We start from the raw sequence: 26,126 nt of genomic DNA on the forward strand, positions 1-26,126 counted from the left end.
ATAGGTAGGGAACGAAACTACTAATCACCAGAAGTCTTAAGTGCATTTTCTGCAAAAACAAGCAACCAAGAGTATACCTAGCGCTAAGGTAAAAGTGCAATATATCAGCTACCTACTTTCTTAAACAGATGACGAGACAAAATAGCTAAATCAAATGAGCAAGAGCTAAAACAAATAAGTGTATCGACTAAACAAGATCCAATAAAACAATACAGTATATATATATATATATATATATATATATCACACAGTGTAAAATTATATACTTTTTAATTGTATACTGTATCAGAATACATTTTATTGTTAAATCACTGGTTTACAGGTGTAAAGAAGACTTTAATGGCAAACTGTTTTGGTCAGGTGGGGCAGCAGTGGCTCAGGGGTAGAGTGGCCGGGTAGAGTGAACTGGCAACCGTAAGGTTCCCAGTTCGATCCCGGGCTGGGGCGCTCCCCCAGAATTAGTGTTGGAGAAGTGTCCTTGAGCAAGACGCTGAACCCCTAATTGCTCCCGATGAGCAGGTTGGTGCCTTGCATGGTTTCCTCTGCCATTGGTGTATGAATGTGTGTGTGAATGGGTGAATGGCACAATCAATGTAAAGCGCTTTGGATAAAAGCCAAAAGTTCGAATCCATCGCGGTGCATCGATCGTTTGTCACTGCACGTACTCCTACCGACTGGGGTGTCACCTGTCAGCGGGGAATGTTGAAAGGGAGGAGTAGAACGGATGGAAGCGCTACATCCTCCCGGTGGGGGATCCCCACTGGGAGGTGAGCCAGTTGTAGTGGCAACACAGAAATGTGAGGAGAGGAGAAAAAAGAGGTAAAAATAATTGGCTACTCTAAATGTTTAAAAAAGAAGTACGTGGTCAAAGGTCAAGGTCACTGTGACTTCACAACACATGTTTATTAAAGTCTTCGTTATGCTGTAAGTCTGGACAGACATGGATGGAGGCATACAACCACAATGCTGTGTTTCTTACTTAAAGCTGCATTATGTTAGTTTGTTCAACCTCTATGTTGGTTAATTCAATATAATTTATACAATTCGAGTAGTCGTATTTGTTCTGTATTTGTTCTGTTCTGCGGTAGAACAGGAAAGTTACATAGTGCAGCTTTAGGGTCAGCTGTTCCCAACCTGTGGGCCCCAATAAACAGGAACTTAAAGTAATATACTATCCATTGACTCACAATCGATTGATTGATCATTGAAATAACCATGCTCTGAGCAATGCACGTGGCCCACCCCAATCTAACACAGCAGCCGATTGGCTGTCATGTAAAGTCGTCAGAACACTTTCGACATTTTCAGGTTGGCGCTGATCCAAAACAAGTTTGAGAACAGCTGCTTTCGGCACTTGTAGGTAAAGGTGTCCAAATGGTTATGATGACACATCAATTCAAATCACTTTTTGCCAATTTCCCATCTTTGCGTGAGTCAACTGAATCTAACTAGACGTCAGTGGTGGAAGAAGTACTCCCATTTTTTACTTGAGTAAAAGTATCAATACCACCATGTACACGTTACAAGTAAAATTCCACAGTTCAAAATGTAAAAGTTAAAATATCAAAAGTTAAATAACTCATTGTGCAGAAAGTCCCATTTCACAAGTTCAAAATGTATAAAAAATCTTTTGAAAATAGTAGATCTACAAACTCTGCATTGTGAGCTTGTAGATCTGCTATTTTCAAATAGCCGAAATATATAGGGCTGAAGTGGTTACTGTGTTTTGTAATAATAATCAAAATCTACAAAGTATAACAAAGTAGTAGTTTTCATATAATTGTGTAATGGAGTAAAAGTACAATATTTTCCTCAGAGATGTAGTGGAGTAGAAGTCAAAATATTGAAAATTGTAAATACTGAAGAAAGTAAAAAATACCTCAAAATTGTACTTAAGTACAGTATACTTGAGTACATGTACTTAGTTACTTTACACCACTGCTAGACGTCATGATGATAACATCATAAAGTCTGTAGGCACTGGATGTTGGGAAACACATTGTGAGTCAAAGGCATTATTAGTCATGGGAGAATTCAGGTTGAATGAAACAAACACATTGCTGAAGAGAGACATCATTAGTTTGTGTCAAACGTTCACATCATAGAACAAGCTGCGTAAGTAGTGCATTGAACAAAGCAATGACTTGCCGTGGCAAAATGTCCTTCAAATATATACAAAGACAAATGAGGAAAAAGGAGATAAATGTCTTTGTTGAACGTTAGTGCTCACCTTCACTCCCTGTCTCTCAAGGCTAAGAAGGCCAAAAGTTGAAGACATTTTACAATGCCTATTTATCATCTTAAAATATAGCAATAATTTGAGGATTAAAGTCTAAACAAGCTTTAGAAAAATCTATCCATGCTCTTAAACTGAACACAAGTTTAGGAGTCCCTGAGCCCTTGAAGCTCCAATAAGCCACAATAAGAGGCCATGGTTTACCGTAGAGTTTTAGAATGGCTAAGATGCATAGTGACGTGGAACGGATCGGGCCATCCGACCATCGCTTCAAAAATGACGGTAAACCACAGCCTTGCGTGGCTTATTGCTTTTCTCAAACGGTTAACCTGATATAGCGACATAAAAAGACATGCAGTATCACAATTAAACAGTTTCAATAAATAAATAAAAACATTTCACTAGAAGAAGAATTTCTTTACAGCCTCCACAAACAAGGAAGTTGCTGTGCAACAACATGAAAGGTATCTGAAAACATTACATATAACGCAACATCTGCCTTTTAAAGTAACCTTGCACAGGATGAAAAGTAGCACTCCTCTAACGACACAAACCGGTCCAGCAAACCACTGGACTGACCAGCACCAAATTCAAAAGGCCACTAAACTATAGTCCATTAGAAAGACGAGGAAGGAAGGGAGACCACACAAGTAATCATAGTTTAAATTAAAACAAATGTATCTATATGGAATATGAAGTATATCAGTATTTTAATGGATGGCCACTTGTGGGACAGTGTCATCTACAGTATACTGTAGAAATGAGCAGGCCTCTAGTTTCGAGGACTTAGAAAAAGTATTGTTGTTGTTCGTCTATCGTCTATTGTAAAATGGTGAAATAACTCTATGTCTCACGTTGTAATTATATTCCAGTCCTGAATGCTCAAAAGGAATACTTCTAAGGGAAATTGAGACAGAAAATTAATACTTTTTTTAATGAATGTACAGTATTTTATATTTTGAACATATTCTGTTCATGAGCCATTCATCATCCACTGTCTCCTGTTTATTTATGCATAGTGGCTTTCCCTCTCCTTAGTAATAAAAAGCAAGAGACGATGAAAGCGCTCGGTTATAAAAATGGCACATTTATTGCTACAGAACGGTCATGAATATGAATGTCATTGAATAACTACAAGATGAGAACCAACAGGCACTGGCCAACTGTTGGACTGGTATGAGAAAAGATACACCCTCAGCACACAAAAAGAAAGTCTTCCCCTCCACTTCTACTAATCCAGAGGGGAAAATAAAATCGTAATAACAACATCAACGATAACAACAATAATAACAACAATATTACATAACATAAAAACAAAAAGAGATAAAGAATAGGCTAGCTACAACATAAATTGGAAATAATTAAAAAGGGACGTGTAAAAAAGAAATAAGATAAAAAGGAAAACTGAAACAAAAACAAAAACCAGACACACATCGGAAGAAAGTGTAACTGCTGTATATACTTTTTTATGTTTACTTATCTTGTACTTTTTTTTCTTGTTTACCTCTCTCCACATAGTTTTCTGTAAGAGAATCATCTGTTGCAGGTTATGATGGGACCTCCCCCCAACTTTGACCACACCCCCTGACCCATTACCACACCCCTCTGATCCACTGACCACACCCCTCTGACCCATCACACTTGGAACCTTACAGGATCGTCCTCAGTAACATGGATAAAATAAAAACACATTTAACTCCAGTAAAATAATGAACAAACTGATCTATCATTTTTAAATTATCATTCAGTTTGTAATTATTCCAAGTCTACAAGGTGGAATATTTATCTTCTTTAGAATTTAACGTATTTTTTATTATCTTTAGTTTTACTTCAATATTGGTAACAATAGATTGCCCCTGCAATGTGTGCGCGTGTGTGTGTGTGTGTGTGTGTGTGTGTGTGTGTGTATGTACAGTATGTATGTATGTATGTGTATGTACAGTATGTATGTATGTATGTATGTATGTATATATATATATATATATATATATATATATATATATATATATATATATATATATATATATATATATATATATATATATATATATATATACAGTATATATTACTGTGTATATATATATATGTATAATATATATATATATATATATATATATATATATACACACACACACACACATAGTTTTATTATGTTTTGTTCTCGCTTGGGGTGCGCTACAGTAAGTCAAAAGAGCACTACACAAAAGAAGCTTTAACAAAAAGCCCAGGCACTGAAACATGGTAGTTCTGCTTTATGTATTTTTTCATCATCATCATCATCATCATCGTCATCAATCATCATCATCTCTTCACTGAATTGCATCACAAGTAACAAGAAGAATGAAAAAGGCCACAGTTCATATATTTTCACCATTACATAATGATCCTAATAAAAGAGAAACAAGTTTTATTTTTTAAACCACGGCACAAAGAGGACTCAGAAATCATACGTAGAGTGTGAAAAGAACATGATCGATTGAAGACGCAAAGACCTGCAGCGCTGCATGAGCTCTCAAATCTATTCACGCGTCAGTCAGATGGGTACATTTTGTGCTTGTTCACAATTGTAACAGAAACATGTTAGCCTCAATTTAGTTATTTTTATTTGCCGCAATGAACCTCTGTCTTTTCTGTGGCAGTGCATTGAAGTACTACAATGTTTAGTTCATGTACATTTTGTAACCACTTCATGTGGATCGCATGGTTCCAGAACTTCCTATAATGTCGGTCCATCCTTTCTTCCTCTTCTTCTTCTTCGTTCTTTTTAAACATGCAAGGAAGTGGAGCCAGACATCCACAGAGTGAGCTAACCACACGGAAGACTGGACCCGCTGCATCACTGCACTGATTGACTGCTCTGCAGGTGTCACTGCTCACTGTGGCTTGACCGAAGACAAATGGAATGGAACCTCTCTTTTGTCTACACTTAAAACCCTCTATACGTAGTAAACTTGAGTGGAGTTGGCTCTGTACTTTGTCCGCTCTTTGTTTCCCTATATACACCAAGGGCCCTACATTGCACGCCCCCTTACCCCTTATCCCTAAACCTTTTTTTTTGCCATGTTTTACAATTTTTTAAAATATTTTTAAATAGTTCAACTAGCCGATCTACATCGACACGTTGTGAGCTTGTAGATCGGCTATTTGAACTATTTTACAATGTTTTTCAAAATAGTGAAACATGGCAAAAAAAGTTCAGGGATAAGGGTTAAGGCAGGGCGCGCAAGATAGGGCCCATAATCTCTTTGCCGAAAATAGCCCATACAAGCTTGTGTTTGAGCTTGTAGATCTGCGATTTCCTGCAAATGTAATTTCCAAAATAGAGTTAAAGTGGTCAATCCCACGTAGCGTTTTTTCCTTTGAATAATTGCATACTGCAGAGTCACTTAACCACTTGAACCCCAGCGTCCCTATTCTGGAACAATCGCCCCAAAACAGCAGATCTACAAGCTCACATGTTGCATTGTGACGTCACGTGACGCGTTGTGAGCTTGTAGATCGGCTATTTGCTGTAAAAAGAGATTGTCCAAGTACTGTTGCAACTCAGGTCCGTTTCACTATAGGGGATTTCAGGGTTTAAGTGGTTAAAACTATTGTGTTACTGTACTGTATATGGCGTGTTGTCCAGGTTGAAGGTGAATGATTTGTAGCCCAGGCCCCCAAAGCAAAAGGTGGCTGATTCTCACCCCAGCATGTGTCCTTCGTTCACAAGCTGAACAATGTTTGAGTGAAGTACTCTGCAATTGTACATTGGAAATATTGGCAGGATTTCTTCTGGCAGTGGAAGTTGGTACTAATTTAACTTTTAATTATATTGAAGCCAGTGATATAGTATATATAAAAACAGGCTTCTATGATTGTTCAATCAATTTTTTTTTGTTCACAATAATTACAGATATTTCCTGCAAAATAAATGTCACACTACGACCCATGCTATAGCCACTTGTATAAAATAATGTTTTTCTTTCATTCTTTTCCACGGAAAAAATACTCTGATAAATTACCAAATATCAGCATTGTTGTGCCACTGGCATTTATTGGTGCTCATCTCTGGAGTATAAAATGAATCAATTGTATTGAAATTTAATGAACTGACATTATAAGTGATCGCTTGTATTTCTGCTCTGCCTCCTATCTCTCTATCGTTGTGGGGAAAAAATGACAAAAGTGGCCATTTTGGATTCAACTCGTTATTGCAGTAAAATGGGGTACAGAGTGAGAAATGAGATGTATATACAACAAGGAAGGTTAACATAAACATTGACATATTCTTATAGAAACGGGGTAACAGGTGTAACATTAAAATAATGAAGACATTGTAATCCTGGAGCGTGTCAGTTATGACCAGGCTTGATTATATGATAAAGAGAAAAATATGAAATGAAACCTCACAAAGCAATAGAATATACCATAAAACTAGCATTTACAGTGACAGATTCAGCCCTAGTGTTTAACCTAAGTCCAATTCAAAGTAGCTTTTCTTTTCCTGAAAAAAAAACTGTATTCGATTTAGATGGCAACACTAAAAACACAAGACTGAAACCAGGGCCGTGTTTACGCACAGGCAATGTAGGCAAATGCCTATGTCCTGTCGGGGGGGGGGCCGAAAATTGTACCCATGAAAAAAAAAAAAATAATAATAATTTTTTTTTTTTTTTTTTGAAAAACAAACTGAGAAATAAAACTTATATTTTTTATATATATCACTATTTTCTTTTTTTTGATTTTTGAACACTGAAATTATGCTGCTGTAAACTGCATTTTAACATCCAAACTTGTAGTCTGGCAGTGCCGTGCGGCGGCCGCGGATGCGGGGGGTGGGGGGTTTGGTTGAGGGGGGGGGCAGGGACGTGGAGACAATCTACACTTCATGGAGTACAGAATTAACCGAAATAACCGAATTAATGTAACAAAAACACCCCCAAAAAAGTAACAGACCCGGTGGAAAACCGCAAAAAAAAATTTTGTGCACGGGGCACATGCACGCGCGCTGCGCGCGCGTGCATGTTCCCAGGGGGGGGTCCGAAAACTGTCGGGTGCCTAGTACTCATTCTGAACTTAACACGGCCCTGACTGAAACTGCCTTGCACATAATCCAATATAATTTTGGGGAAGTAGCTGAAAAAAGATTGTTTGTTTGCAGCTGATGTGACTATGTTTATCTGCAACACTCCAAGTCCTGTCATGACAAAATGTCCATATCTGAATCTCAACCCAGGAGCTGAGGGCATCTCTAACAAACAAGTAAGGGTATGGTCACACCGAACTGGATCTTTACCTATGCAGGCGGATTCTGCCAATGCTTTTCAATGGAAGCGGTTTGTTGCCATTTGCGGATTTCCTAAAAAAAAAACACTCCATTCCCATTGAAAAGCATTGGCAGAATCCACCCTTATAGGTAGAATTAAGCTTCGGTGTGACCCTAAAACAACAATCTCAGCTCATGAAAAAAAGTAATTACTTGCCAAGTAATAAAGAGTGATTTCCCGGTGAAAGCAAAGACTGTATTTGAACTTCAAAAGGTAGGGTGGTGAACACAGTAAAATCTTGGAGTTAAATGAACACCTCAGGATTTGACCATAAGGGTGTGGTCATACCGAGGTTTAATTCTACCTATGCGGGCGGATTCTGCCAATGTTTTTCAATGGGAACGGGGAGTTTATTTTTTTGCGGAAATCCGCGAATGGCAACAAACACCTCCGTTCCCATTGAAAAGCATTGGCAGAATCCGCCTGAATAGGTAGAATTCCGGTTCGGTGTGACCGCACCCTAAACCTGTTCATTTGGGCTAAAGCAGATCACTCGCGATGAGCCATTCTGATGCTGAAAATGCTCAATGTCATTTATCACTGGCAGTTCCTCGAACCCACAAAAACACACAAACCAGGTGTTTTATGACTATTTACACGTTACCCTTCAAAAGTACACGTAAAATGGTAATGTCATGAGCATGGAGAGTGAAGCAAATATTATATACCTTTTTAATATTTGATCCCTCCCTTGATCCCACCAAAATTTCCCCACAGATATAAACATAATGTCGAAAAGAGCAGAGTTTGGAGATTTGACCTCACTACATTTTCAATGTGACACACTTTTCAACACACACTGAATTTACTTTTTCATCTTTTTTTGTTTAAACAAAAACAAAAAAACAAAACAAAACTGATACAACATATTCTAAAACACAAAATAACAACAGTCTACATGTAAAAATATAACTTTTACATACACAATTTCAAAATAATGGTAAGTTTGCCATTTGTTGCATACAATTTACAAATGTCTGTGTTGAATTTGTTAGCAGTGAATTGGAGCGGATGGAACTCTGGTCCCAATTTGTCCTGCACAGGATGCTGCACTATAGCCAGAGGGTGTTGCCGCGCGGCAACAAGAAAGAACACAGTCACGTGACGTGTCTGTCGAAAAGTTATCACACTGAGGCGCCTGTCCAACGTTCCCGCTATTTCAGTCTTTGAGAAAATATTGAATTCCCCCAGACACACTCCTTTGACAACGAAAGCAACAAAAAGAAAATGGCACCCTCCTCATATATTGTATATACTTTTTTTTGTACATTTATATATAGATCAATTTTTCAAATAGATTCTTTTTTCCAGTTTCCATGCCTTCCTTTTGATTGGATAGGACTTAAACCACATCTAAAGGGCCGTCAACAGCAAGCCTTTACTGCCAGACAGCGAAATTGTGTTTTTTTTAACTATCTTTTTTTTCTTTTCTTTTTTTAAATAGACAGAGAAACCAGAACAGACAAAAAAGCAATAAGGGAAACAATTGTTCTTTGTTCTTGTTTTTTTTTGTCCGTTTTTTTGTTTGTTTTTTTAAGAGAGAGAAAATAAAAGAAAAAGATTTACAATATACAGCCACAAGTTGTACTGAAGACTACATTGGCTCACAGACAAGCCGATTCAAATATTGATAAAAAGCTGATAAGCTATAATACAATAACAGACGCGTTGCTCGCTATAGAAATGGGATTGTGAATTAGAACCAGGGGAGATGGTATCTAGGTGAGATGAGGCGATGCTGGGTGGGGACAGAATTATGGAGGACTGGGGGGGGGGAGGGGTGGGGTGGGGGGTTTGTTATTAAAACAACGGTCTCTCCAAGTGGTCAGAAGCTGAAACACGCGGTCTACTTACATATAAGCATACAGTACATTAAATACAGTTTCGTTTATTTTTTTTATTTTTTTTTAAATGTTTTTTTTTATTATCCAAAAAATAATTTTTTGTCCTTTTTAACTGTTTTTTAAATTCCCAGGTCTGGTAAAAAACCTGACTGCATAGAACCTAATGACTAAGAACAGGTTTCCCTAATGTTGCATCCTATTAAAAGTCCAGGTAAATGTCTCCCACTGGCTTCTCAAATGATATGAACTCTAAAAAGGCACGTTGGTAGAATTGTGAATGTTCAAATTGCATCTCTGGGGCTGCCTGTGGGCGGGCTGGGGGGGGAGAAGGCCAGGGTTACGGTCTCTAGAATCTGTGGGCGAAGTATTGGGCTCATAAGGCTAGACTTTGGGGAAAGGGCTTGGGTCAGGGTTTTGGGCCATAGTGTGTGGCGGGGGTTTATAAGGCTAGGTAAAGGCTAGGTACTGTACTGTTCTATGGTGAGTTCAAATACAGGGCAGGATGATGACCATAGGGCAAAGAGGGGCATGTGGGAAGTGGGCATGTTGTTCGTTGTAGGAGTGCAGCACTGGACAAAATGGTTAGGAAAAGAAAGGATGGGATACCGTAATTAAGTCCTAAGTTTTTGTCATGGACAAAGGAATGGGGTTGAGGACAGGGTTAGGGGACAGGACAGGGGCTTAGTGGTCGAAGGATCCTCAACGATAATCCAGGTAACAAGGGGAAAAGACAAGTAAAACACAGGAATGCATAAATATACCGTATTTCTGCTGCTTGGCCCCTAAGAAGTTATACCCTACACGCAACTGATTGTTCCCTTGCTTCTAATTGCAGCTTTTGTCACCACTATTCTCTTTTGTATCATGTTTGTGTCCCTATATATGTAACGCCGAAGGGATGTTGGTCCATTTCAATCAACCTCTCCTATCACACAAACAAATGTTTACATGTTTGTGTTCTTGTAGTTGCCAATGCATCTGAAGTGCTTAGTCATGTCAACAGCTGACATTCAGGGAATGTGCTAAATGTGGGAAAGAATTCATTTACCCCGTCGCTCTGTCTACCCTTTCCTTTCTAATATCTCGCCAGCGATCTGTTTACGCCGTCCGTCGAGCCATCAATCGATCCTTTCAGCTTTCTCCCGCCCTACACAGTAAAATCCCAGCCTGGACACCTGAGAAAATGTACGTTGACACTGAACATTTCTGCAAACCACAAGCTTCATAGAAAGCAGGGCTGCAAACATAGATTTTTTTTTCTCTGCATGTGAGCATGTTTTAGATTTTTTGTTTTTATGTATAAACAAATCAACAGGAAACACTTGAGCGTTCACTCGACTGGCACCTCACACTGGTGGGCAATGGTGTAAAGTAACTAAGTACGTTTACTCAAGTACTGCGCTTAAGTATGATTTTTAGGTATTTTTACTTTACTGGAGTACTTCCAATTTTCAACACTTTTACTTCTACTCGACTATAGATCTCAGAAGCAAATATTGTAGTTTTCCCCCACTTCAATTATTTGAAAACTTTAGTTACTTTACTTTGCAGATATAAATTATTATATTATAAAACATGCATTAACCACTTTAGACCTATTTTAAACATAGGCTATTTGAAAATAGCCGATCTACAAGCTCATAACACGTCGCATCGCAACGTGTTGTGAGCTTCTAGATATGCTAATTTCAAACATGTTAGTGCCAATAACTTTGTACTTTTACTCAAGTAACATTTTGAACACAGGCCTTTTACTTGTAACAGAGTATTTCTACACCGTGGTATTGCTATTTTTTACTTTAGTACAATATCTGAGTAGGCTATACTTCTTCCACCATTGCTGGTGGGCCTCTCGGGGCTCAAACCCGCTGCTGACGGAGTGCCTGCCTTGAAGACATGCAACATAGCCGCGGTTTGCAGAAACAAACAAGGGCGACGCACGTCTCTGATGACTGGAAATCTTCGACGTTAATTTAACTCTGAGAGTGTACACAATATATCTAAATGGACCTTCTGTACACTCTCTGTCACAAATGGATATTATAACACTGAGGATTTTACTGCGTAGTGACAGTGAAGGGGTAAGGAGCTACCAATGTCCAGGCAACCAATCCCGGTCTCTCTTTGCTCTGCAATGGGCCGTTGAAAATTTCAACGCTTCCATGTTTGAGGATCGAATCATCAAAAGGTTCATCCTCCATCTTTCACGGCTCTATTTAATGTGTTCCGTCTACAGAAAGAATACTAACCTAAAACATACTGTAACAAAAAACCTATTAATTTTGCTGCGAGAGTTGAACTCTCTAATTCAATTTGACATTAACACACATCTTTTTCAGTGTATAGCCCTGGAGTGTTAGAAAATCATCATCATCATCATCATTATCATCATCAGAGTCCCTCCCACCATAATTAGAAGTACACTTTTCATTATTGCGTGACCATTTCTTGTGTTTGTTTTTTGAGTTTCTGGAAAGTGATATTTCCACCTTATATTTCAAACATTGTATTAAAATGCCCTGCCCCTCTACAGCCACTCATTGATTGATTGATTGACTGAACGATTGATTGAATATTTGAAGGATTGATTAGTTGGTCATCTGGGTATTCTCTTCCTCCCCATTAGATACACACGGGTCACCTCTGTACTTTCAGGGTATCTCACTAGCAGTGTCACCAGTCTTTCGTTATGCCCGGTTTGCATTACAGAGTCACCGCCACGTAATCATCTGTTGACAACAGCGCTGGCCGAAAAATACGTCAAAGTCAACGTGACGAACAAACAAAAAAAATACAAAACAGATATCCAGAATCGGGACACCCACAGTCTAGAAAGTACAGGAACGGAAAGGGAGTCTTCATATGTGTGTGAATCACACTAGCAAGCTATTTCCTCATTATTTCCTGTTTGTTAGTTTTTGTATTTTATTTTCTTCTTCCGGTTGTCGTTTCTCCGTGTGTATCTGTCTGACTCATACGCATCCAAGAGGGGATGAGGCACAGCTTTGATCCACAGTGTGGACATAGATTGCCATTCAGTCAGAGACAGCGCTAAACACTCCGCAACACTGTGTTGTGTTTGTTTTCTAACACTTAATGATATGTTTTGTTCTATTGTTCTGAACAGTCTCCTTCCCGCATCCAGTTGCATGTTGTTGTTGTTTTGTTAACTTTTTCTTTTCTTTTCTCATATATATTTATATATATTTATATAGAGAGAATTTTTTTTGTTCCTTGAAAATGGGAGTGAAAAATTATAATTAGTAGAATGTGATTCAAAAAAAAAGAGAAAAAAAACGCTGCGTTCGATGGGGTGAATCGTAGCGAACACGTTGTCGAATCTGCCCGCGAAAAAGCATAGATTCCAACTTCAACTGCAGACGAAAACATTGCGGAAAAAACTGTAAGCAACTCGGTTACGTCTGATGTTTGATTTCCATCGACGAAAATGAAGAAGAGGAAAATAATGTCAAAATAATACGCTGATCTGATTGGTAAGGCAGAAGGGTCTGCGGTGTTCATGATTGGTCGGCTTGTCAAGTGTCAACAGGGTCTGACTGGTTGTCGGGTTGTCACGGAAACGCCATCAGAGGAAGTGGTCACTCATCATCTTGATGAACTCTGGCAGCTTGGACCTGAGCAGAGAGAAAGAGAGAGGGTGAGAGAGAGAGGGAGAGAGAGAGAGGGAGAGAGAAAGAGAGAGAGGGAGAGAGAGAGAGAGAGAGAGAGCGAGAGAGAGAGAGAGAGAGAGAGAGAGAGAGAGAGAGAGAGAGAGAGAGAGAGAGAGAGAGAGAGAGAGAGAGAGAGAGAGAGAGAGAGAGAGAGAGAGAGAGGATTATCTACTGCAGTGGTTCTCAGACGTTTATAATAACGTTTATAATAACTCCAAACCAAATGGACCCAGCTCCTGATTATCAATCCATACAATCCATACACAAATGGAACCAAATGGACCCGTAATTCGGCCAAGGAACCCAGGTCCATTTGGTTCCATTTGTACGCTCTTAGGGTTACAGACATGTAAAAGGGTCCATCTGGTGCCCGATTATCAATCATTTAGCTGAGGACCCCCTGGGAACCCCCTCAAGGACCCCTGGGGGTCCCTGGACCCCACTTTGAGAACCACTGACCTACTGTGCACACAGTTATATTTTATGAATACAAGACACAAGTACAACTAATTCTTACTGAGCTAATATATAATAATTCTATTCTATTCTATTCTATTCTATTGCTCACCCTTGAAATCTGTCAGAAGTCCGATTATTTAATTTCGCCATTAGCATCAATTAAAGTCTTACTTAAAAATAAAAACGTTCTTACCGTACCCCCCACTCACCCCCCCCCCGCACACGCACACGCGCACGCACGCACGCACGCACGCACGCACGCACGCACGCACGCACGCACGCACGCACGCACGCACGCACGCACGCACGCACGCACCACACACACACACACACACACACACACACACACACACACACACACACACACACACACACACACACACACACACACACACACACACACACACACACACACTCACTCACTCACTCTTGCCTTCACAAACATTTTAAGCACAAATCACAGTACAAAAAGAAAGAAAGAAAGAAAGAACAGGGTAGAACAGACTTTAAAAGTACACTTATTTCCAATCTGTTGTTAGAATGTACCCAGGATTGAGTGAAATGGAGTTTAACAATAATTGATGTTGCCAACAGCCCATGTATCATCTGATAATCCTTAATCCTTATCAATTGTGCCCGCTCTTATCAGTTCATCAATAACTTGTGTATGGATCTATACAAATTCATCCAACAAGTTACATTTTATACATTCAATTTTGAATTAATCACAACTAACAATATTTTATGTGATACATTTTTCCATGTTCACTGATTATGTCCTGATGGATTAGATTTGTTGTTGTTGTTGTAGTAGTATTAAAATGCTAATACACTGTATGTAAATCAAATATTACTTTCCTTGCTGGAGACATCTTTTCTCCACTATGTTCCTTGTTCAAAGGGACCGTTTCCCATCATAAATAAAGTGTCACCTGACTGCCGGGTGACATTTACTTAGTGAATTTGTAATGTTGAATGAATTCACTGACAATTGTTTTTAGGTAGAGAGCTTGGATCAGTGAGATCTTCAATCAATTAACTAATTGATTTTCGAATTAGAATTTCCTTTCTTTCTTAGAGGGCTGAGGGGGGGCAATCAATCAATCAATTAATTAATTAATTAACCAACCACTAATGGGTCATATTACGAATCGAGGTACAACAGCAGATGGGTGTTTAAGTGAAATCTTCTGACCATTTAGGGGTGGGGGGAAGGTGTTGCTTGTTTACATTTGTCCCATAGGATTGGGGGGTCCGTCTCCTCCCATGGTGGCGGCGGCGTGGTGGGCAGCCAATGAGAGAGGCGTGCCGTCCGATGTCACCGTCACCTTCTCCTCCTCGCGGCGTTTCAGACACGCTGCCTTGGGGTTCAGGTTGCGCTCTGGAGAGGCACACACACACACACACACACACACACACACACACACACACACACACACACACACACACACAGACACGTACGCACGTACATACGTACACACGGAGGCAGGCACGCATGCAGACACACACACACACACACGTGTCGTGTACAGAACACACAAACGTGAAAAAACTCCACACAGGACTTATACATAAAGATGTAATAATAATTTATATAAAGACAATCAAGATTTGTTTCCCTTTTTTCAACCTGGGTTTTATTTTCATAAATGTTTGTATTGTAAATGTTTATATTTTTTATTTCCTGATGTTGAGTTTCACATACCTGTAACTTAAAATCTCAGTGTTCATTTATTAACACTCTGAAGAGTGTACAAATGGTGACCAAATGGACCCGCAAGAGCCCGTTTGGATTCCATTTGTAACTTCTGAGTTAAATTAACACTGAGATTGAGATGTCAGGTCATTTATAAAAGGAAGATTGTATTGTATTGTATTGTATTGTATTGTATTGTATTGTATTGTATTGTATTGTATTGTATTGTATTGTATTGTATTGTATTGTATTGTATTGTATTGTATTGTATTGTATTGTATTGTATTGTATTGCATCGTATCTATTTAAACTTAGTGTGGTTGCATTGAAAGAATGTTTATAACAGAAGCCTCAAGAAAATAGTGTTGTTTTTTCATCGTAATAGGATTGACATGATGAAAATAACTAGTGCACTGACATACTTTCATATACAGTAACTATACATTATTAACTGATGGAACACTATGTATGTGTACTTTTTTAGTTTTTAATAGTGATGTACAGGATAGCAGGGAGTATTGAGAGCAAAAGGTGGTACTGCCACCTACTGGAGGTTAATACACATTGCAACTAAACAAAATCTGTCTCCCTCAACAAGTTCAGGATTATTATTTTTTTTAGTTTTGTTTGGGTTTATTTTGTTTTGTTTTGTTGTTAGGACCTTAATATGATTGAGAAATACAAAAAGGCTTTGAGTGTTTTGAACTTTGGATATACCTATCTCATGTTATCTTACTCTAACTCTCTCTCTTCTGCTCATGACACAAATGTGAGAAAAAGCATATTATATAGAAGACATGCTCGTCTAATAACATGATAGCCTCTACCTTTTAAATAGATCTACTTATGTAAAATCCTATACAACACTACACTACAACTCATCCAACACTACAGTAGGTTTTTATCACTTATGAACTATATGGTCCATGCTGGACGCAACTATTTTGGGGGTCATTTTATTATCTTGTATTTTACAAATCTTTGTATCATATCTCAAAATGCTTTCTTTCTTAGGCGTGAATATAATAGTGAAAGTTGGTAGCTTGTGTTCTCGGCAAAGGTCAGAGTTTTAGGAGTTTTACTGTTGAACGGTATGCAGGTGTTTTAATTAACAAATTATGTTTGACTACTGTAAACCACTACACCACAAACTACAGAAAATTCTTATAATCTATGTTTTAGTTAGTACCCTCTAAATTGTTGATATATTATTTCATGCTTAACTTCATTATTACAGTATTAATACTACTACTGTATTAATATTAATGCATATATTAATATAGTGTCACGTAGCCAGGCGATCAGAGATGTCCGCCTACTGATGCGTCAACATATGAGCATATGAACAGTGACAAGAACACTCAGTTTTAGCCCACACATTGAATTTAGATGTCAGCAGACACTGTCCGATAGGCGGAGATCTCATATTGTCTGACTTACATAATATGACTAAAATTACTAAAGGAATATCAATACTTTATCTGGCAAAATTACATATTGCTAAATCATACTGAAAGTAACACAGCAATACTAGTTATGACAGTAGATTACAATAGCAATTCTAACGTGTAACTTGTCGCTCCGGCTCAGCCACAGCTATACCAACTGTTCTGTTATAATAATCTAACATTATTCTACGGTATGATATGATAAGTATAAAACCAGCTCATCAGAACAGGTTACTGATCCTCCACCAGGCTGTGGCTACTATACTGGGTTTAGATACATAGCTTTTTGTTGTTGTTTTTCTTCGAAACCAGATTATAATGACAGTAATAATCCTAACCACTATGTTTCTGCTCCAGGCTCAGATAAACAGCCACAGTCTAGTGAAGGACCGGTAACTTGTTCTGAATACCTGGGTTTATATTTTTTATACATTACAATAATAATGTATAACATACTGTATTATAGTCTAACCTATAACTTGCTGCTCGAGGATCAATATAAGAGCTACAACCAGCAGGGTTTATAACTGTACGAAGTACAGCAATGCTAGTTATATCATATTAATAATCATTCTAAACTATAACTCACTGCTCTAGGTTCAGATGAACAGCCACAGCCTAGTGAAGGTTCAGTAGCTTATTCCTACTAGCAGGGTCTATACGGTATTTGTATACAGTAATACGAGTTTAGATTATAACAGTAAATTATAATAGGAATCCTAACCTATATTAGGCCTGATTCATACTTCATTGCGCACCAGCGTCCCGCACGGAAATAGCAGATCTACATGGTGACAACACGCCGTGCTGCAATGCATTGTCAGTTTGTAGAGCTGCCTTTTTCGGCCTGCAACACCGGTGTGCAATGAAGTATAAATCACGCCTAACTCGCTGTTCTAGTCTCAGGTGAGTTTAACCTAGCTGGCTTTAAACTATCTCAGATGAACCTAGCTGGCTTTAGAGACTATAATCCTAATCTAGCTGGGTTTAGACTATCTCAGATTATAATCATAATCCTAACCGGGATTTAGACTATCCCAGATTATAATCATGATCCTAACCTAGCTGGGTTTAGAGACTATCTCAGATTATAATCATAATCCTAACCTCTAACTTGCTGCTCCAGGCTCAGTATAACAGCCACAGCCTGGTGGAGGATCAGTAACTTGGTCTGAGGTTTGTCACTCTTCAGGTGGAGTTGCACCATCCTGCCCAGCTCCTTGAAGGCCTCGTTGATGTCGCGCACGCGGAGGCGCTCGCGGGCGTTGTTGGCCATCCGCCGCTCCTTCTCCCGCTCCATCTTCTGCTCCGGGGAGAGGTCCTCGTCGTCGTTGTTGCTACGGTGGCCAATGAAGATGGCAGCAGGAGGGAGGAAGGAGGGGTGGGAGCAGGCGATAGGATGGTTGGAGGAGTAGGAGGATGAAAAAGAGAAGAGGATGAGGAGGAGGAACATGAGGAGGAGGAGGAGAAGAGGAAGACGAACAGGAGAAAGAGAGAAGCGGATGTGAGGAGGAGGAGGAGGAAGTGAAGGAGAATGAGATGAGGAACAGGATGTGTGGGAGTGGTGAGGAAGAAGAGGAGGAGAACAGACAGAGAAAGGAGAGGAGGAGAAGAAGGAGGAGGACCAAGGGAGTTGAGGTTGAACGTTCAGTTAGACCCTCAGCGTGGAGACTCACACACTTTGTTTCCATATATCGTTGCAGTCGGTACAAGGTTTCTACCTTGTGTCTCCAAATTCCATTTTTTTGGTTTGTTTTCATAAATGAATGCCCTACTTCATCGTACAAGAGCGTAGCTCTAAAGTACTGAAAATAGCAGATCTACAAGATCTACAAGCTCACAACGTGTCGTGCTGCGTTGTGAGCTTGTAGATCGGCTATTTTCCAAGGTTTCCAACCCGACAACGACGATATACAGGTATATAGGGTTAGGGTTAGTTTTCAGCGTGCTATAACGTGACACAACGTGTTTTGTTTTGCGTTCGCCAGCGTAACACACTATCATCGCTGCCATTACATCAATAGCTATCCTTCTTATACCATCATCCCTACCATTATCCACTGTTGTCATGGTTGCCTTCCCCACTAGCATCATCACCATCATCGCTGATAACGACACAGCATCATTATCACGCTCGTCATGGTTATCATCATTATCTATTGGCGTCATCGCGCGCACATTCCGCATGTGCGATCCCTTTAAGCTCATCAGCATCATCATCATTATGCAGAGATCTCTGGTTTGGGATTCCAAATGTTCTCTGGTCTGTGATTGGTCCTCCAGGTGATTAACACCTCATTTGTTCTTATTTGCACAGTGCACACATCGGGGTGTCGTGCTCTGAAAAATATCAGATCTACCGGTCGCTGTGAGCCTGTAGATCTGCTATTTTCGCTGCACGCCACCCGTGTGCAACTTGAGTGTAAATCAGGGATCAAAGGTGCACCACAGTGTTTGTTGGTTTATTTGACGTTGGGCTCTACTCTGCTGTGGGAGAAACAGCTAAAAACAGACTCAAATCCATGGAGAGGAGACAGAATCACTCTTTTGTTTTTGATTTGTTTTTTGGGATCTTTTTGCTCTTTATTGTCAATAAAAATGACATAATTCTTGGTGGACATATTAGCTTAGTCTTCAGTTTGCAGATATTAAAGTAAGTGATATTTTTGGTTTACATTTTTTTTTCCCCCTTTGGGTGCCCAGCAGTTGCCTGAGTCTTTCTCTCTATGTTGTGATTCATCCTCTCATTTATTTAACTGTCTCTCCTCACACATTGGTCACTTCAACAAACACCAAAGTGCTGGTTCTCCCCAAAACTCTTGCGGCTCAAAGTCGTTCCTTATCTCCTTTCCTTTCTCTCCAGACATGGAATTGATTTATTTACACGACCTGATATCAACTTTGATCCTTTGATTGTTTCCATTTGTCAGACAGATCAGAGAGATAGATTTAGGTTTATCCTAAATCCTGTCAATCCGTCACTCAACAGAGAAAAGAATACTGTCAGATATCTCAAATTTCACACCCTGGTAAAGATCCTAGATCCACCTTGTGAGTACTTTTTCCACCACTGAACATTCCTGTCTTGAAGGAGAGAGATCAATAGGACTTTTATCTATTTATTCTTATTTTATATGAAACAAGGACCGTTTCTGAGCACAGAGCGCTGTGGGGAAGCAAAGGGAGACTACTGCAACAGCAGCAACACGCCGCGTGTCCCTGCGTCCAGCACAGGTGTTTCTGGTTGAAGCGAGCGCCTGGGGGATGCGGGGTTACCTAGATCTTGAACCGACCTATCGAGAGCTTTGAGATCCTTCACGTCCGGCTTCTCCTTCTTGGGCTCCATGGACTTGGCGTCCTGCAGGAGGTTCTCGTCCCCCTCGTCCTCCGACTTGATGTCCGAGCTCACCGAGGAGGTGCTCTGACCCTGGAGGCCTCCTGACAGCGCTGAGGAGGAAGATAAGACAAGAGAAGATAAGATTATAACCCATTAAGACAGTGGTGTCCAAAGTGCGGCCCGAGGACACATTTTATACGGCCCTTGGCTTCATTCCTAAATTGTATTATGAACGGCCCGCCTGCACCTTCAAAAAAATAAAAAGATTTATAAAAGTGAAAGTTGCATTTTCCTTCTTCGCCTCAGGACAGCAGCACCTTCTCTAGCTCTTGCTTAACCCTAAAACCGAAATAAAGTAACAATAAAACGCCCCAAATCCACCTATAACCGAGAATCTTTTTTCTTCACTTGATTATTTTTGGGTCCAGCACCGTGTTTAAAGAAACTGTGAGGATGTGCATATCCTACCCCTTTTTTTCAAAAATAGCAGATGTACAAGCTCGCAGTGCGGCACGAAGTGACACGCTGTGAGCTTGTACATCTGCTATTTTTGAATAGCCAACGCAAAACTTTTAAATGACACAGATGCTTTCCCGGTTTTAACTGGATAAGATAAGACAAGATAAGATAAGACAAGACAAGACAGTGTTTCTCAACCTGTGGGCCAGAGCCCACTGGTGGCCTGTCAGGATATTACAAGTGGGCCCCATAATAATTGGCAGAACACTCAGATTGTATTGATAATATAATAACATTATAATAAATATAATATTGAGAAATGAATGTTTTCATTGTGATACCAATAAATAGGAACTTAAAGTATACTGTGTTAGCTCCATTGATCCGACAGTGTCACATGCCGGAAATAGCTGATCTACAAGCTCACAACGTTGCGACGAGACTATGTGAGATGTATTACTATTATCCTACATATAAGGAAACCTCTGTGGACTGTCTGGTTCTCCTCAATAGCTGGAGCAATTGATCTGAATTTGCACACGGCCATTGTCATATGCCATTAGCATATGAACCAAATCTCAACGCCAGTTTTTCACTTTCCCAAAATGTAAGCTGTTTATTTAGCGTTTTTATGTCAACACCGGAGATTCGGAATTCGGGCATGGGAATGGGAGCTATCGTCGCCATTATTACAGCCGTCGCCATGGTTATAGCCCCCCAAGCTATGGGATGAATGATCATGCCACAAGCACGCAGATTCACACGCGCAATGTTCTAATCCAGGTTGTGTTATTAGCACACACAGCTCAAACAGCTTAAACATCAACTTCCCATGGCTGTGGGAGCGACGGGTCCGCGTGTGTGCGTGCTCGTGTGTGTGTTTGTTACGCGGCGGCGGGTCTCGCGCACATGCGTGTGTGCATGCATGCAGGCGCGGCCACGGACCGGGCAGCCCAGACATAACTAAAGGTCTGCAAATACTTTGACTGCGCACATCCCCGGGTAATGCACCATTCCATGGAGGTCGACCTGCCTCAATTTTTTCTTTAATTAATTCACCTCAATGGTGCTAATAGTTGCTACTACTACTTTGTTTACGGCTGTTCAGCAATACAAATGCAATGCATGTACACAGCGCATAACCCAAAGTCTGCAAATACTTTGCGTGTGTATATCCCCGGACGGGTATGGACGAGTATATATATAATTATACATTTATGAATGTCAATTCATGTGTCTGAATTGGCTGACTGAGGCGTGCACACGCACGCACACACACACACACACACACACACACACACACACACACACACACACACGCACACACACGCGCACACACACACACACACACACACACACACACACACACACACACACACACACACACACACACACACACACACACACACACACACACACACACACACACACACACACACCAACGCTGGAAGGCTTTAGCTCCAAAATGCCATTATGAATACTAAATACTGTAATGTTACTAATCATTTAGTAGCAGAACAACCTGCCACCTGAAGTTAATTAACTGCTGTTTTGTACATTTACGGTAAATCGCTTCATCCTCACAGGAGTTTCTACTTCATATCACAAGAAAAGCTGCAATCCGGAAATTATTGTAATGAATAAAATGCAACTTTTATCAATCTGTATGGTAAGTAAAGTATACTTGGGAACAAAATGGTTCCAGAGCCATGAGGCCCATAGGTCAGGAGCCAACCGCATGGGTCTTCAACAGGGGGTCCGAGATCCCTCCGAGTTACTACAGGGGGGCCACCAAATCTTTCTGTGATAGGATGTTTTTTACATTAACCACTTGAACCCTAGCATCCCTTTTCTGAGGAGAACTTTAGCTAAAAATTAGCCGATCTACAAGCTCACAACGCCGCAAACGCAGCAAAGAGGTGTAGGTGTAGAGGGAAAAAAGAACAGACCAAGTAAAAAAAAAAAAGTTTAATCTGCAACACAATTTTATACAACATAGAGGGGGTCCCTGCTTCATCTCTCTCTCAGCTAGGGGGTCCTTGGCCTGAAAAAACCCGGCCTCCCAATCTCAGGGAGGACAGACACTCTAATCACAAGGCAGTTACAGTATAAGTGTCTTGCTCATGGACACCTCGACTCACATAGCTGGGGCCGGGACTCGAACCTGGGAACCTTCTATTTTTCAGGCGGACAAAACAAACTCCCAGAAAACTGCAGCTAAAGACCTTTCTGTTTGCCGCTGGCCTTTAATTGAGTTCTTTTTCTTTTTCTTTCTCTTCTGCACTGCAATTGTATTTGTTTTTTGTTTTTTTGTTTACTTCTTTTGTATCATTGTATCCTAATGTAATTTTATAATTGTTTCCTTTGCTTGATATTTTGTGTAAAGCACATTGAATTGCCAGCCTTGTTGTTGAAATGTGCTATACAAATAAAATGTCCTTCCTTACCCATTCATATATGGCCACCCTAGTAATAGTAGTAGTAGTACTACTGTAGTAGTAGTAGTAGTAGTAGTAGTAGTAGTACTAGTAGTACTACTGTAGTACTATAGTACTAATAGTAGTTAGTAGTAGTAGTAGTAATAATAATAATGGCAGTAGTACAGTAATAGTAGTACTAATAGTAGTAGTAGTAATAGTAATGCCAATAGTACTGTAGTACTAGTAGTAATAGTAATAATAGTAGTAATAATAGTAAAAATAATGGCAGTAGTACAGTAGTAGTACTAGTACTAGTACTAGTAGTAGTACTGTAGTAGTAGTAGTAGTAGTACTAGTACTAGTACTAGTATTAGCACTGTAGTAGTACTAGTAGTACTAGTAGTAGTATTAGTACAGTAGTAGTACTACTAGTAGTAGTAGTAGTAGTAGTAGTACTGTAGTAGTACAAGTAGTAGTATTGGTACTGTAGTAGTACTAGTACTAGTAGTAGTAGTATTAGTACAGTAGTAGTACTAGTAGTAGTTGCGAACGCGGAAGTGCAGCTTACTATGACACCGTGCTCGGGGTGTGTGTGCCTCTGTCTGTGTGTGTGTGTCTCTGTGTGCAGTATGTGTGCAGCCGCGCCCCCATGTGACTCGCGCTCTCATTGGCTGCTGACAGACGCGCCCCCATGTGACTCGCGCTCTCATTGGCTGCTGACAGACGCGCCCCCATGTGACAGATGTCAGAGTGGAGCCGTGCATAGATGAGTAGGAACTCCGAAACTCTGTGCATAGGAGAACCATATCCCCCCCATTAACTTCAATACGAGGCGGAGGCAGTCACGTCACTTGCTCTCTACGCTCTCCCCATCACGGTGAAATAACACGGATTATTAACACGGAAGTCCGTAAATACACAACATAACAATTTCAAAAATAAAAAATAAATAAAATAGGGCTGCGTTCGCTTCCAGCGTTCGCGCGTCTTACTTGTATTAGTACTGTAGTAGTACTAGTAGTAGTATTAGTACTGTAGTAGTAGTAGTAGTAGTAGTATTAGTACAGTAGTAGTACTAGTAGTAGTATTAGTACTGTAGTAGTACTAGTAGTCATGGCAGTCACAGACAGGAAGACAGCAGAGCAGGAAGTAGAGTGAAACGGCAGGAAAGACATATTCAGAGCAAAAACCACTAATGTGTATTTAACTGTGCTCTCTGCCAACAGCACTTTAATACTACACATTATTTACAGTCTCTACCCTGCAAATTACTGCAGTCATACACCACTTACTGTGTGTGTGTGTGTGTGTGTGTGTGTGTGTGTGTGTGTGTGTGTGTGTGTGTGTGTGTGTGTGTGCGCGAGCGTGCGTGCGTGTGTGCATGCGTGGGCGTGCATGTGTGCGTGCGTGGCGTGCGTGCGTGGCGTGCGTGAGTACATGTGTGTGTGCGTGTGCGTGCGTGCGTGTGTGAGAGAGACAGACAGAGAGAAAGAGAGAGAGAGAGAGAGAGAGAGAGAGAGAGAGAGTGTGTCCATCTGTCTCTGAGACGTGCAAATAGTGTAATTGTAAAAGTGTGAGGTTGTCTGTGTGAGTTTGTGAGCGATACGTTAAGGGTTTTCTATGTAACTGTATGCATGTGTGATGCTGAACAACTTCAGCGTGTGTGTGTGTGTGTGTGTGTGTGTGTGTGTGTGTGTGTGTGTGTGTGTGTGTGTGTGTGTGTGTGTGTGTGTGTGTGTGTGTGTGTGTGTGTGTGTGTGTGTGTGTGTGTGTGTGTGTGTGTGTGTGTGTGTGTGTGCGTGCGTGCGTGAGTGTGCTAATGCATATGCGTGTGTGTGTGTGTTCCCCCTTTCCCTCTTTACTGTTCTCAACACCTCATTACACACTTGGCGTGGTATCTGTGTGTGTGTGTGTGTGTGTGTGTGTGTGTGTGTGTGTGTGTGTGTGTGTGTGTGTGTGTGTGTGTGTGTGTGTGTGTGTGTGTGTGGGACGGTTCTAGCTCAAACTGGCTGCCAGGGAAGTGATTTTCAGGCCTTTAAACAGGCTCAGGGATCATTGGTTCCCCGGCGTGCCGCTCGTATACAATTTCCTCGCACATATTCATAACGCAAATATATTTACCCTTGTCTTCAAAACCATTACCGGTCGGCCGTTAAGCGCTGCGGCTTGCCAACTGTATGATGGTTTTATTACAGATGTGTGGTCAGGCTAGCTGCTGTCGTCTGGGCATGTAATGGTAAAAAATACTCTGCTAATGGAACTATGAAGAGTGTAAAAAATGTACGGATATAAACCAGGGGTCTTCAACAGGGGGTCCGGGACCCGTTAGGGGTCCTCAGAGTTACTACAGGGGGGGCCACCTAATGTATGTGTGATAGGAACTTAAAAAATACAAAAATATATATTAACCACTTCAACCCTATTAAGCATCCTTATTCTGAGAGGAACATTTGCCGAAAATAGCAGATCTACAAGATCACAACTGAGCTTGTAGGTCGGCTATTTTCAGCAAAGAGGTTTAGTGTTAGTGTAGAAAGAAAAAGGAACAAACCAAGTACAGGGCCTAAGGTCCAGTTTACTTAGTATTTAAGTGGTTAAATGTCTGAAATAAAAAAAAGAAAATATGTTTAATCTGCAACACAATTTTATAGAATATGTAGTGGGGGTCCCTGCTTCATATCTCTCTCAGCTAATGGGTCCTGGGCCTGAAAAACGTTGAAGACCCCTGGTATAGACCCTTACAGGTCCATTTGCAGTGGGAGGCCTGGTGTCATCACCTGCCTCATGTAAAATATTGATGAATGAAATTCTTCTGTCATCATCTTTCGTTCTCCAGTGGTTACCCTAAATAGGTTTATATTTTATTTTAACCACTTTCAAACTGGTGTCCTTATATTGGGCCTTATATAGGCCAATTTTGTTTTATTAATTAACAAAATGTATTATATACATTATAATATATATATATATATATATATATTTGTGTAATTTTTTAATTTATTAAAATGTTTCAAAAATAGGAGATTTACAAGTTCAACGCATTGCAACATTGTGTTGTGCGCATCAAATACATTATTAGACCAATCGGTGTGTCATCTTCCATTAAGAGTTAGGTACACCTGTACCGTGGACATTGTTAAAAAAAAGAATATGTATAAATAAAATCAAATGACAGATTCGGCAAGTTGGCAAGAGATGCGAGGGATGCTGAGGAAACAGATCTGCTCGTAAGTGAAGTGAACCAGTG

General features: G+C 40.2%; 2 protein-coding genes across 4 annotated transcripts in view; both read right to left on the reverse strand.

Moving 5' to 3' along the window:
• LOC308078926 (uncharacterized protein) overlaps window positions 1-3,872 on the reverse strand; it is a gene marked incomplete at its 5' end in the record, with an annotated part of 54,082 nt that extends 50,210 nt beyond the window's left edge. The window contains one exon of the mRNA XM_080420267.1: window positions 3,833-3,872. Within this exon, the coding sequence (XP_080276393.1) occupies window positions 3,833-3,872 (40 nt within the window). The remainder of the gene's footprint in view (window positions 1-3,832) is intronic.
• A 2,374-nt stretch (window positions 3,873-6,246) lies between these two features.
• Window positions 6,247-26,126, reverse strand: part of tcf4 (transcription factor 4) — a 95,224-nt gene continuing 75,344 nt past the window's right edge. For 2 of the 3 annotated variants that reach the window (XM_080419810.1, XM_080419809.1), the window contains exons 10-13: window positions 19,957-20,110; window positions 17,771-18,000; window positions 14,750-14,900; window positions 6,247-13,024 (exon numbers count right to left, since the gene is read on the reverse strand). In XM_080419810.1, the coding sequence (XP_080275936.1) occupies window positions 12,976-13,024; window positions 14,750-14,900; window positions 17,771-18,000; window positions 19,957-20,110 (584 nt within the window). In that variant the 3' untranslated portion in view covers window positions 6,247-12,975. Of the gene's footprint in view, window positions 13,025-14,714; window positions 14,901-17,770; window positions 18,001-19,956; window positions 20,111-26,126 lie in introns of all 3 variants that reach the window. The other variant, XM_080419811.1, reaches the window with a different exon arrangement.

This window comes from Gymnoscopelus braueri (assembly GCF_963280865.1).
Source record: "Gymnoscopelus braueri genome assembly, chromosome: 22".
Taxonomy (NCBI): domain Eukaryota; kingdom Metazoa; phylum Chordata; class Actinopteri; order Myctophiformes; family Myctophidae; genus Gymnoscopelus; species Gymnoscopelus braueri.